This window comes from Ursus arctos, unplaced genomic scaffold, assembly GCF_023065955.2.
Source record: "Ursus arctos isolate Adak ecotype North America unplaced genomic scaffold, UrsArc2.0 scaffold_15, whole genome shotgun sequence".
Classification (NCBI taxonomy): Eukaryota; Metazoa; Chordata; class Mammalia; order Carnivora; family Ursidae; genus Ursus; species Ursus arctos.
This window is the reverse complement of record NW_026622819.1, coordinates 47992055-48005865: the sequence shown is the minus strand read 5'-3', so window position 1 is coordinate 48005865 and position 13811 is coordinate 47992055. Positions and strand designations below refer to the sequence as shown.

General features: G+C 36.2%; 1 protein-coding gene across 6 annotated transcripts in view; it reads left to right on the top strand.

Moving 5' to 3' along the window:
- Positions 1–13811, top strand: part of RNF145 (ring finger protein 145) — a 97004-nt gene that overhangs the window by 51781 nt on the left and 31412 nt on the right. For all 6 annotated transcript variants that reach the window (XM_057312290.1, XM_057312289.1, XM_057312288.1 and 3 more), the window contains one exon: positions 6079–6187. In XM_057312290.1, coding sequence (XP_057168273.1) covers positions 6079–6187 — 109 coding nt within the window. The remainder of the gene's footprint in view (positions 1–6078; positions 6188–13811) is intronic.

Sequence of the window (13811 nt, the reverse complement as noted above, 5' to 3'; positions counted from 1 at the left end):
TGCCAGTTTTCCAAATTTCACCCTTAAATACTTCTTTAAAATTCTTACTTTAAAAAATTAGTAATGTATTTATACATTTATTTATGTTTAAAAAATCAAATCATAAAAACGTAAAAAGTGTGCAAAAGTAAGTTCCTCCTATCTCTGGTCATCCACTAAGTTTTCTGAGCCCCAGCAAATAGCTATTTTTATTTCCTTGTGAAAAAATTCTCGAGTTATTTTTATGTACGTATGTCAGTATAAAGATATTGGCAAATATAAATATGTAGTTATAAATGTATGTATGTCTTCCTTTTTGTACAGATGATAGGATAATATACACTGTTCTCGACCTTTTGTTTGTTTTAACTTAATGATGTATCACAGAGCCATAACTACTGCTTTTAGATATTCGTGAAATAAAGCTTTGTACTCTGTTTTTATGTTGACACTTTCTGTTATGCCACATTTTAAGATCCTGATTAAATGTTAAGGCCTCATTCTCCCCCCCAGCCCTCCAGTTCTGTTTTATAGTGGCATAGTATCCTTGTATGGCTATACCATAATTTATTGAACTAATTAATTACTCTTTTGGTGGACACTTTAGGTAGTTTCTTCTGCTTTTTTCATTTAGTGTTGCACTAAATAATTTTATATCGCTATAATTTTGATAGGTGCAAATATAGCCTTGAGATAAATTACTAGAAGTGAAGTTTCTGTGTTAAAGAGTATACACATTTGTAATATTGATCGATACTGCTCTCCATAGGGTTTTACTGTTTTGTACCTCTACAGACAGTGGCTGAGAGTTCCTGCAGTTTGACATCCTTATCAAAACAGTGTTATCAAACTCTTATATTAGGCTACTCTAGTAGGTGAAAAATAGATGTGTTCTAACTAGTTTTAATTTGTATTTCTCTTATTATGAGTGAGATTGTATTTATTGTATTTAAGAAATATGTGTGTTTCCTCTTCTGAGAGTTGTCAGTTCATGTCCCTTGCCCACTTTTCTATGGGATTTTAGCCCCCCCCTTTTTTCCCCAAAGGCACAGGCAAGGATTTATTGGGGCTACATCTCAAGCTGAAGGGAGACGCAGCATCAACAGAGAGTAGTTAGGCTGGCCTCCTCTGTATTTTAGCCTTTTCTTGCTGATTTGTGGGAGTTTGGTATACATTAGGGAAATTAGCCCTTTGGGTTGAAATTATTGGGTTGAATTTCAGTTTGGGTTGAAATTGTTTTTTCCAGTTTTGGTTGTCTTGATTTTGGTTTATGATTTTTTTTTGACATGCAGAATTTGTTTTTAATGCAGTCGAATTTCTTTTTTTATAACTTAGAATTTTGACTCAGTTATTAGAAAAGACTTCTCTATCACGTTTTATTCCATTATTTTTGTTTCATTATTTACATCTTTGCTTTACTTAGGATTTGATCTGCATGTACATTGTGTTATAGGTAAAATTTTTTTCCCCAGATAACTATCTGGTAGTCTCCATGTATTTATTAAATAGTTCAACTTTTCCTATTATATACTAAATTATCACACCTATTTGGTTTCATTTCTGAATATTTTTTTCTTGTTCTTTCAATGTGTGGTCTTATTGAATATCTAGAGTATATTTTACTGTCTGAACTTAGTCCCTTCATTGTTTTTTATTTCTCTTTCAGAGTTTTTCTGATATTGTTTGCTATGTGAACTTTAGAATTACTTAGTTTAGCTTAGGATGAGATAGCTTAAAGATGCTAACTCTTCCTTGTGTACGAACATAGAGACCTTTCCTATGTTCCAGATTTCTTTTGAGCCTTCCAGAGTGTTTTAAAGTTTTTATTATATAGGTCTTGGGCATTTATTGTTAAGTTCATTCTTAGATACTTTATTTTTTTATTGCAATTGTGACTCTCCCCCCTTTTCTATCCTTTAATTGTTTTTTTTTTTTTTTTAAGATTTTATTTATTTATTTGACAGAGATAGACACAGCCAGCGAGAGAGGGAACACAAGCAGGGGGAGTGGGAGTGGAAGAAGCAGGCTCATAGCAGAGGAGCCTGATGTGGGGCTCGATCCCAGAATGCTGGGATCACGCCCTGAGCCGAAGGCATACGCTCAACCGCTATGCCACCCAGGCGCCCCCCTTTAATTGTTAAGAGCTTAAAAATCAAAGTAGGGTGTGGTTAAAGTTCATGTTCATGGAATATAATTGTACCTTCAAATTGAGAAGCTTTCCAGTGTGGGTCCTGTCTGAGAACAGCAAAAAGAAGTGATTGTTTAAATATATTTGGTGGAATATTAATTATAGAACTGTTTCGCAAAGTGTAGGATATAAAAAGGGAAATATAAATAATATTGAGAAGGCAGAGTGGGGCCATTTGTGGAAAGACCTGAAGACATATATTAGGTATTGCACTTAATTTGGTAAGTAGTGATGGGTCAGTGAAGTATTTAGAGCAGGTGAACTGCATTTTAAAAGCTTGATTAGGTAGTGTTATATAGGCTGCTGGATTGGTGGGGGTGGGGGAGGGGCAAGTAGAGAAACCAGAGAGAAACCTCAAATGTAAAACTCAGGCTTCATTTGTGTCCTTATTCTGCAGACCTTCCCATGTTTATGAATTTCTTGACTGCTTCCTCAGGACAGTGTTTCTGGATTCTTCTTTCTGGCCATTCCTTCTGACTCTCTTGCTATCTTAAGTGTTGATAGGGCCCAGAATTTGTGTTTAATTTTGATCTTTTGTTGTTTGTGTGATCTCACATAGTTTTGGCTGCAAATCTCTATCTCCACTTTCCATTGCTGTTTTGACCACTCTAGTCTGGGGTTAGTGTCCCTCCTGTATTATCCCTTGGCACCCAGTTCATACCTCTACCATAGAACTTATGCTGCATTCTAAGGGTCCTTGTGCTCCCCTGCCTGCCTTCTTAACTAGATTGTGAGCTCCTTTAAGGTAGGAGTGGGGTTGTCTGTTATCTCAGTATTCCTAGCACCTAGCTAGTGCTTGGTACTGAATGGATTTCTAATACTGTTAGACATCTCCACCTAAATAATCTGTAGATACTTCAATTTATGGTCCCTGAACTCATCATCTTTACTTTACCTCAAACCTCCTCCTCCTCCTGTGTTTCCTGTCTTAATAGCAAAGCTGTCCTCTTGATTACTATCTAAGCTTAAACATCAGAATCATCTTCACTTCCTTGTTCTCAACCACTCACCCATAGATCAGCAGTAAGACTTATTTAAATATCTCATAGTTGACCTTGCCAACTCCATACCAAAGCTGCTGATTTATTCCAGGTCCTCACTTTTTTTCTCCACTACTAAAATCACCCTTAAATAGCTGAAATTCCTACATTTTGTTAGGAACATTCACTAATGTTATTTTAGTTAGGTCATCATTGTTAAATGCTGCTGGTCTTGCGTTATAATTATAAATTACTATTGTGTTAGCTTCATCATTATCAGTTGAGTTTGTTGTGGTTTGTTAGAGCACATAGTGATGCATATTTGTGTCAGCAATAGTTTTGGCCTTTATTTTTCAAGTAATTAGATTATATACATATTTTCGTTCAAATGATTTATTCATACTGTTCTTGCTTTAGCAGAATTCATAATTGCTTAAGAATCTTCTTGTATGATATATTTTGTTGTTATCACAGGGTTATTTTTACACTGGAATGTGAAAATGGGGGTAGAGGTGAGGCATGGGGTTTTTGTTGTTTTGTTTTTGTCTTCTTACCTCACCTTGAGTGTATCTAAAGAATTTGAGAACTGTTGGCCCAGTCTGAACTCCTTATTATTGTGTACGTTATTGAGGTGTTAGTCACCAGTTCTATCGACATCATCTGCCAGTACTTTTTTATTTACAACCCAAGTTCTAGTGTAGCCTACAGAGATTATTGTTTCCTGAAAATATCCTTTTTTTTTTTTTAAATTGTTTTCATGCCTGCTATTTTCTTTTCCTAGAATGCTGCTGCTTTTTTTTAGCCTGGTAAAGATCCATTCAGCTTTCTAGGTCCAGGTCAGACTTAATCATTTAATCAACCATAGCTCTTCCAATATTTGTTTAGTGAAGCACCAATATTGTATCATATTTTTGTCCATGTTTATTTTTTCACTAGACTGTGATTACTTTATTCTTTGGATCTTCCATGTTTAGGAATGCATATGGGTCACACTTTACATGTAATAATTGGTTGAGTGACTGGATAATTGAAGGAATGAATAAATCAATATGTTCAGTCTAGAGGACTTGGCAGCTGTTTTATGAGGTGTGCATGAAAAGGGAAAGATAAAAATATCTGGAAAGGAAAATGATAGTTCATTAAGAGAGAATTTAAGGAGAGGTTTCATGCAATAGATTGAATCCTTCAGCCACAAACACTCAATGCTTGCTTAATATAATAAACATCTTTTTAAATATCTCTTAAGTCCTTTGAGATAGGGATTAACAAGATAAATTGGAAAAATTATTTGAAGAAATTAAAAGTAAATAGAAATACTTTTGTCAAGTTTCTGTTGGATTGTTCTTCAAGTTAGGATGTATGGGAAATCTGAATTCTGCCTCTTTAGTCCCTAGCATATTGCTCCTGTTTCCATAGCTTTAAGCATGAGAGGAGCATTGGGTACTAAGAAGGGATATCCGTGCCCTAATGAAGACTCATTTAATAAGTGGAAAATAGTTACAGAAGATTAGACTGGAACCAGATTTTGTAAGACCTAGAGTGTCAGACTGAGAAGTTAAGAATTTTTGAAGGTTTTAGAGCAAGAGAGTTGTCTAGATGAAAGGGATGGTTCTGTACTGAAGTATAGGATGGATGAGGATGGAAAGAGACCGCAAGGATAGCAGTTAGTATACTGTCATATTAGAGAGTGGACTGGAATGGGGCACAGGGACTGGAAAGGAAGGGTGACATGAGAGACTTAATGGGGAAGACTCAGCAGGACTTGGTGATGACAAGAAAACATGACTGGGTTTGAGTCAGAGTGAATGGGATTTAGGAGAGAAAGAAGGTGAGCTAGCCTGTTGAGGGAGGAGGGCGGGAGCTCAGTTTGTACTTGTATATAAGAACATTTAAGTGGCACGTGTCCCTGGCATCATGAGATAAAAAATGTTTGCTTAGAATAAGAAATGATTACTTTTTCGTGATGCGTAGTAGGTAGGTTTTCAGTATTCTCATTTGGGATGGGGTATTTAAAGCAACGACATAAATTCTTTGAGCTAGATACTTTCTAACGAGAAAAGCAGTTGTTCAGGGACTAAATTTCCTAGGCTCATTTCGGGGAATAAAAAGAAAGTGGAGGGGAGAATTTGGAGGTTTAAAGGAAATCCACAGAGCCAGTTTTGAGGGTGGTTGCTTCAGGAGCTGGGACAAGGATAAGCAAGATGTTTTCGATTTGACAAGTAGGCAGTTGTTGACTTCTGAGGTTTTTTTAGAGTGGAAGAGTAAAGAGGGCTTGTAGAGAGTTTGTAGATTATAGAGGATGAAGAGGGAATAGTGGATGGTTAGAAAATGGAAGCATTGGTAGAGAGAGTTTATAACATTTGTCAGTGGAATGAGAAAAATAGGTAATAGAGAAAGAAAAAATCAACACAAAGAGATGTTTTTCTTCAAGATTGGAGGAGGAGCCCTATACATCCTTTGAAAAGAGAGGTGAGCACTGGTGTCAGGGGGATGATAGAAGATGTAGGAGATAGAGGGTGTTTAGGAGTTGGAAAAATAACATCTTGAGTCAAGTGGAAGAGGCAGCATTAGAGAGGGACATTAAGGACAGTTCTTCTCCTGGGACTAGAGAATGAGAGAATTGGTGTAGAACAAATCAGTGGACATCAAGGAAAGGTAGATAATGAGAGGAGTCCTGTTGTACCTTTGTGTGTGGTCTTGATTATAAAGTAGAAAAATCCACAAAAAAAAAAGTGAAAAATGCTTTGTTTTCACCAGATAATCCATAGTGATTTTTACTGTATTAAACTTACTTTGGTAGTGAAGTAAAGAACCTCAGAGTTGTTGAAACCTAATTGGAAATTACTTCAAGCTCTTTTTATTAGTGTAATTAATTGGGAGACAAAATTAGAATCACATTGTATTTATTATCTCTTTTTATTTCTACTACAGGTTATATCTTAAGTGTTGTGCTACTAACCTTGCCCAGGCAGCATCTGGTTCAGCTTTACCTGTATTTTTTAACTGCCCTGCTCCTCTATGCTGGACATCAAATCTCCAGGTAAAAATGTGACCTCGTTTTTGAAATGTATGGCTGAATTTAAAGTTTTTCATTACTGGAAACATGCTTTTCATGAACACTGTTAAGAAGCTGAGGCTTTACTAAGTATCCAAAACAGTTTTTTTGCTATTTGTTTCCTAAGTAAATATTGTTGTGTAGAATTAATAGCTGGGGTTATGCTTCAAATTTTATTTCTGCTTTTAAAAACCATCTTAATATGAAATGGGCTTTAAGATTATGTTTACAGAGATACTTAGGAGCTTTTCTATATTACCTAAGAGAAGAATTTCCAAAGACAGGCTATAGAACATTTTAACAATTAGGGACTTGATATCCTTTCATCATTTTGGGAAGTCAGTTTATGCTGCTTGAGAATCGGCACAACCATATATATAGTGGATGATTTATATAAATTACTTGATGAGGTTCATGGTATAACCCAGAAGTTCTGCATCTTTAGTAATACTGTGTTTGCTTAGGTCTGCTTGTCCTAAATTTTAAGACTGTGGTCTGCCAATGAAAATGAACTTCCTACTTTGGAACAGAATGTTAAAATACAGGGGAACTAAAAGCCACACAGTAAATGTAATGGTGTGTAAATAAATCTGGAGGGCATAATTTCTTTTCTTTTTTTGAGAGAGAGTGCATGTGCAAATTGGGGGGGGGGAGAGGGAGAGAATCTTAAGCAGATTCACGCTCAATGTGGAGTCCCGTGCGGGGCCCGATCTCACAACCCTGAGATCATGACCTGAGTCAAAATCAAGAGTCAGACACTTAACTGACTGAGCCACCCAGGCGCCCCTAATTTCTTTTGTCTTGATTGAAATGTATAACGATAATGAGATATAGTCCCATTCCTAAAAAGAGTGATGGTTACTTTGCATATATAACAAGATGTAGCTGTTTGAGGTCTAAAAAACAGATTTTGGTGTTGGGTTGAAAATCTTAAAATAGCATTTTTATATTACTAGAATTGAATGGTTGACATAGAAACCTTTTTTACTCTCTGATTATAAAGTAACACTGTTCATTGTAGATGACTTTTGGGAAATACGGAAATTTAAAGGCAATAACAATCACCTGAAATTATACCATCCAGAGATAGACCTGTTAAGATTCTGGCATTTCCTTCTGTTTTTTTTTTTTTTTTTTTTTTTTTTTTTAATACCTTCCAGTTTTCACCACTTTGGTGGATATGAAAGAGTGAAAATAACAATAGTCACTGACTCTTGGCCCTTGTTGTTGAGGTAGGACCTTCATCCTCAATACTTCATCTGGTTTATTTCTCAAAGGCTCCACAGTGTTCTGCAGAAACTCAGTCTTCTCACATTCCACTCCTCTGTTCCTGTCTGGTCAGTTTCCTCTGCTCAAAATGGTACCTGGAAAGGGGTGTTTTGCTCGTTAGCTTCTGTTTTGCCCAGGGAATGTCCTTGGGTGTCAAAGTTGGAAAATCTGGAGCTGCCAGAGTAATACTGCATGTCTGGTAATCCTAACAGTGCTTCAGACTGAGCTGTGTTTTACTCTAAAGTGAAGACATGAGTTTTCTTTTGTGTCACACAAGTATGTCCCTGTGTCTTGGACTTCTTCATGGGAACATGAAGTAGATTTGTAGCATCTTTCTCCACATAGCTTAGAATGGGAGTCCAAGGGCTAGTACTAACACAGACAACATGATGTCCTTCCCATTGCAGCACCACCAGCCCCAAACCCTGACAGTCTGTTCCTGTGGCCTTACCCAGGACACCTCTGAATCTGAGCTCAAGCTCAAGGTAGAGACACTTCTCTAATTTTTAAGCAAAAATTTTGTCTATAGAGTATAATACAGTAGAGTATATAGGCTTCTGATTCATCATTTTTGTGTGTAGATGAGTGCCTTGCCACCTACGAGTGCCTTGTCTTTTGGACAAGTGGACAGGTGACTGGAGTTTCAAATTCCATGTTCCTTATTTACTACTCTATACCTCAGTGTCACTTATTTTTTTTTTTTTTTCTCAGTGTCACTTATTAGAAAGATAGTTCTCAGCATAATTTTTGACATATAAATGCTCATATAAGTGAATTTTTTCCTTTTTTTTTTTAAGTTTTTAAATTCCGATACAGATATAACATACAGTTTTATATTAGTTTCAGGTGTACGATATAGTGATTCAGCAATTCTATACAGTACTCAGTGCTCATCATGATAAGTGTACTCTTTAATCCCCATCACCTATTCACCTATTTCACCCATCTTCCCTCCTCCTCCCCATAATCCCTCTGGTAATTTTCAGTTTGTTCTCTATAGTTGGGTCTGTTTCTTGGTTTGTCTCTTTTCTCCCCTTTGTTTTGTTTTGTAAATGCCACATATGAGTGAAACCGTATGGTATCTGTCTTTCTCTATTTTGCTTAGCATTATACTCTCTAGCACCATCCATGTTATTGCAAATGGCAAGATTTCATTCTCTTTTATGGCTGAATAATACTCCAGTGTGTGTGTGTGTGTGTGTGCGCACACACACATCATCTTTATCCACTCATCTATCAATGGACACTTTGACTTCTTCTGTAATTTGGCTGTTGTAAATAATAATGCAATAAACATAGGGGTGCATATATCCTTTTGAATTACTGTCTTTGTATTCTACTATAAATACTCAGTAGTGGGCTTACTGGATCATAGGGTAGTTCTGTTTTTAATTTTTTGAGGAACCTCATACTGTCTTCCATAGTGGCCGTACCAGTTTGCATTCCCACCAACAGTGCAAGAGGGTTCTTTTTTCTCCACATTCTAACCAACACTTGTTGTTTTTTGTGTTTTTGATTTTAGCCATTCTGACAGGTGTGAGGTGAATCATTATAGTTTTGATTTGCATTTCCCTGCTGATGAGTGACGTTGAGCATCTTTTAGTGTGTCCGTTGGCTATCTGTATGTCTTCTTTGGAGAAATGACTATTCATGTCTTCTGCCCATTTTTTAATTGGATTATTTGTTTTTTGGGTGTAGTGCTCAGTGAATTTTCTATTTTAGAGAGCAAGAGCTCAAGTGAGTAAACGGTGGGGGGGGGGACAGAGGGGGAAGGAAAGGGACAAGCAGACTCCACACAGACCATGGAGCCTGCCATGGGGCTCCATCCAATGACCCCCGAGACCATGAACCAAACCAAAATCGAGTCAGATGCTCAATCTACTGAGCACCCAGGTGCCCCATGCTCAGTGAATTTTAACGTTCTCATGTTTTGTTTTTATTGTGCAAGGCAGTGTTTTATGAGCATTCTTTAAAAAATGACTTTATTTTTTTTTTTTTTAAGATTTTATTTATTTATTTGACAGAGATAGAGACAGCCAGTGAGAGAGGGAACACAAGCAGGGGGAGTGGGAGTGGAAGAAGCAGGCTCATAGCGGAGGAGCCTGATGTGGGGCTCGATCCCAGAACGCCGGGATCACGCCCTGAGCCGAAGGCAGACGCTTAACCGCTGTGCCACCCAGGCGCCCCTAAAAAATGACTTTAAATCAGAGTATTTCATGGTACAGCTATATAATGATAGCCTTTTAGAGTTGATGTGATTTCTTTGATTAATCTTCAGAATCCTAAACTTAAAGGTAAAGGTATGGAAATTGTTGCTTTTATTAGTTACAGTTCTGGGTGAGAAAACAATGATCTTGCCCTTTTCCTCATGCTTTTTTGGTTTCCATGTGGTTTAGTGGTGTAGTGATGGCTGAAAGCATGTAGCTCTATTTTTATATACAGTATTATCATCCAGGCTTTTTTAGAGGTCAGAATTCTGTTATTTAAGGATAAAGGGAACCCTGACAGTGTTAGAGGTAAAGACAAGCCTTTTTCTGACCATTCTTCTGGTGGCAGTTTTTAACTTTTGACTTTTAACTTAAGGGAATGTTTCTTCTAATGTTTAAAGTTTATTTTTATTATTAGAAAATCAAACTTATTTTAAATAATAAGAATTATAATAAGATTTCACAGTGTACAAAAGCATTTCCTGTTTTTAATTTCATTTTGATCCTTAATCCTTTTGGATTTGTAGAAGAAAAAACCAAAGTGGGCAAATAGCTGGGAAGGAACAATCTCAGACTTTAACTTGAATGTAGGTTTTCTGATTGCTAGCTTATTCCTCTTAGGGAGGCAGCATGGTTAGTGAAAAGAAAATGAGTTTTTAGAATCAGACTGGGTATGAACTAGTTTCCCTATTTAGTCAGTATGTTACCTTAGTAAGTTGCTTTTTTGAAAATGTAAAGGAAGATAATGCCCATTTTATGGAGTTAGTTTTGATATTAAACTAACAAATTTGAAGAAATGGCGTGTTTTAGAATTTTCTTAGCATAATGTATATACTATATGGTGCTATCTCATGAAAGGTTAGCAAAGATGTGTTATCCTTGAATTATTCATAATATGTCACATTTATAAATATTGAGGCTTGAATGTATTACATTTATAAAATTTTAAGGCTGCAGTTTTTAGTTTTAAAAAATGTAATGGTTCAGATTTCATGTGGCGACTTCATAAGTAAGTATCTTTTAAAATAACAGCTTTATTGAGATACAATTTACATACCTATTTCAAGGATATAGCTCAATAATTTTAGTACATTCACAGAACTGTATAAACCATCACTACGATTGATTTTTAAACATTTTCATTACTCCAGATATAAACCCTGTACCCATAAGCAGTCATTCCCTATTTTTCATCAGTCCCCTTCCCCTCAAGCCTAGGTAACTGTCAGTCTATTTTCTGACTCTATGGATTGGCCTATTGTGGACATTTCATATAGACACAGTATGTGGTCCTTTGTGCCTGGCTTCTTTCACTTAACATGTTTTCAAGGTTCATCCATACTGTAGCATGTATCAGTACTTTTTCTGTCCAAATCATATTCTGTTGTATGAATATACCACATTTTGTTCATCTATCCATTGATGGACACAGGTTCTTTCCACTTTTTGGCTGTTATGAGTAGTGCTGTGAACATTATGGGTAGGTTTTGTGTGGACATACTGTTTTCTTGGGCATATACTTTGGGGTGGAATTGCTGGGTTATATGGTACCTGTGTTTAGCCTTTTGAGGAGCTGTCAAACTCTTTTCTTTTCTTTTCTTTTCTTTTCCTTTCTTTTTTTTTTTTTTTAAGATCTTTAAGTAATCTCTGTACCATATGGGGCTCGAACCTATACTCCCAAGATGAAGAGTTGCATGCTCTACCCACTGAGCCAGCGAGGTGCCCCTGCCATTCTGTTTTCTAAAATAACTGTACAGTTCTTACCAACAATGTGTGAGGGTTCCAGTTTCTCCATATCCTTGCCAACACTTGTTGATATCTGTCTTTGTTCGTATAGCCATTGTAGTGAGTATGACGTGATATTTCATCTGGTTTTGATTTGCACTTCCCAGATGGCTAATGATATTGAGCATCTTTTCATGTGTTCATTAACCATTTGTAAATCTTTTTTTTTTTTAGAAAAATGTTTATTCAGATCCTTTGCCAATTGTTTAATTGGGTTGTCTTTTATTATTATTATTGAGTTGTATTACATCTCAATTCTAGATATAAGTCCTTTATCAGTTATATGATTTACAGGTATTTTCCCCCATTCAGTCTAGTTATATCAAAGCAGAGTAGTATGGTACTAAGAAGAAGAATCAATACTTGGATAATTTAAAATAATTACTTTGGTACTTCAGAAACTGGCTGTATAAAAAGTCATTGCAAATTGAAAATTCATAAGCTCTTGAAAAGTTGGGTTTCTGTTTTCGCTTAAGACATGTACTCAAATAGGGGCACCTGGATGGCTCAGTTGGTTCAGCGTCTGGCTTTCGGCTCAGGTCATGATGCTAGGGGCCTGGGATGGAGCCCCAAGTTGGGCTCCCTGCTCAGTGGGGAGTCTGCTTCTCCCTCTCCTTCTGGGCCCCCTCACCCTGTCAAATAAATAGATCTTAAAAAAAAAAAAGAGAGAGACATGTACTCAAATAATGAAGCTGATTGCTCTTAAGTGAATAAAAACTTGTTTAGAGTATGTCTAGGATGGATATTGCTTGTAGTTCAGAGGAGTTAAACTTTAGAAAATCCGTGGCCTCATTTCATATAGTATGAACATTTAATATTCTATTTGATATTTCAGGTTCCTTAACTCTTAAAATTACTAAACTGTTTTTTTTCATTTTGAGTGATGTAAGGAATATATTTTCCAGTATCAATCCTACTTTAAAATTGAGACTATCCAGAACTGTAGGGGAAAAAAGAAAAACTCGACACTGACATGACCAATGAGGGTGTGGTCTTGATTTACATCACAGTTGTGTGTTTTTCTCTATAATTTTTAAACTCTAGTATTCTTAAATTCCCTGTTTTATTGTTAGATTTATGAACCAGCATGTCAGTTTTGTATGTGTATAAGTTGAATTAAGAGCCCATGGGTTTCACAAGATTGGAAGTATACTCCTTTTCATCCTGGTCTCAGGTATGTAGGTAGGGTTTCAAATGTAAAACTTTCCCAAGACTTATTTATATGTAAAATACAGATAATTAGCTCCCCATTTCATAGAAGTTTGTCTCATTTAAGGTTTCTGTATTACAGGACTGTTAGCCTTTTGGACCAGGTCATGCTTTGCTGTGGGGGCAGTCTTGTGTATTTTAGGATGTTAGTGCCTCTGCTCCCTAGATCACAGAGCACCCCCTCTCCAGCAGTTGTGAAACCACAGAGTGTCCCTAATTGCCAAATGTGCTTTCCTGGGGAACAAAATTTTCCTCAGTTGAGAACCACTGCTGTTAAGGAATTGTTAAAATGAATTTTATCATATACCCCGCTTTTAATTTTGACTGGAATGAAATTGACCCATTTCAGTGTTTGATACATTTTCTTCTTTTGAACATTATCAGCTACAGACACTAAGTATTTCAGTAGGGGGTCAGAAAGAAGCTAAGAGAGAAGCAGGGTAGCAGAGATGATTTAGATAATTAAACCCTGGGTAAATGAACTATTCAATTACCAGCACATTGTTTAGGGTGTAGTAGGTACTCAGATCCAGGTGTTAGAACATCTAGTATCTGGGATCCCTTAAATTGAGCAGTGCCTTTTGTTTGCACATATTGCATAAGATATATTTGAGAGCTCACTACTTTATTCCCTGTAAAAGTAGATTAGGTTTCTTTGGAATTAACAGTTTGAAAGCTTTAAGTGGCCAGAATGTACAAATTGTTCTAGGTTGTTCAGGTTGCTCAAGAGATTGTTATAAGGTCAGTTGATGAATTGGTAAGATTCTAGATTTTGTTATTTATTTTTTATAACTTGTATGCTTCTCCTTATAGCAAGAATTTTTTTAATTTTAAGCAAGCTATCCTCGAGGCCCTCTTCATATATCTCACACATTCTTATGCCCACAGACCGTTTCAGTCGCTCAAGAATAGGCTAGCGCAGGGGATTAGAGAAGTAGATTTTCAAAGTGATTAGTTTATTAGTACTCAGGGGTTGATCGTTAGTATTCACAAATTGCACAAATGAAAAAAGTTTAAGAAAGGAAGGATTTTTTTTCAGTGATAAGTAGACAGCAGGGATTCTTGCTTCTGACCAGCTTAACACATTTTATTATTTAAATCTTCTAAATTAAAAATAATAAAAGCATTAAAAGAGCTTT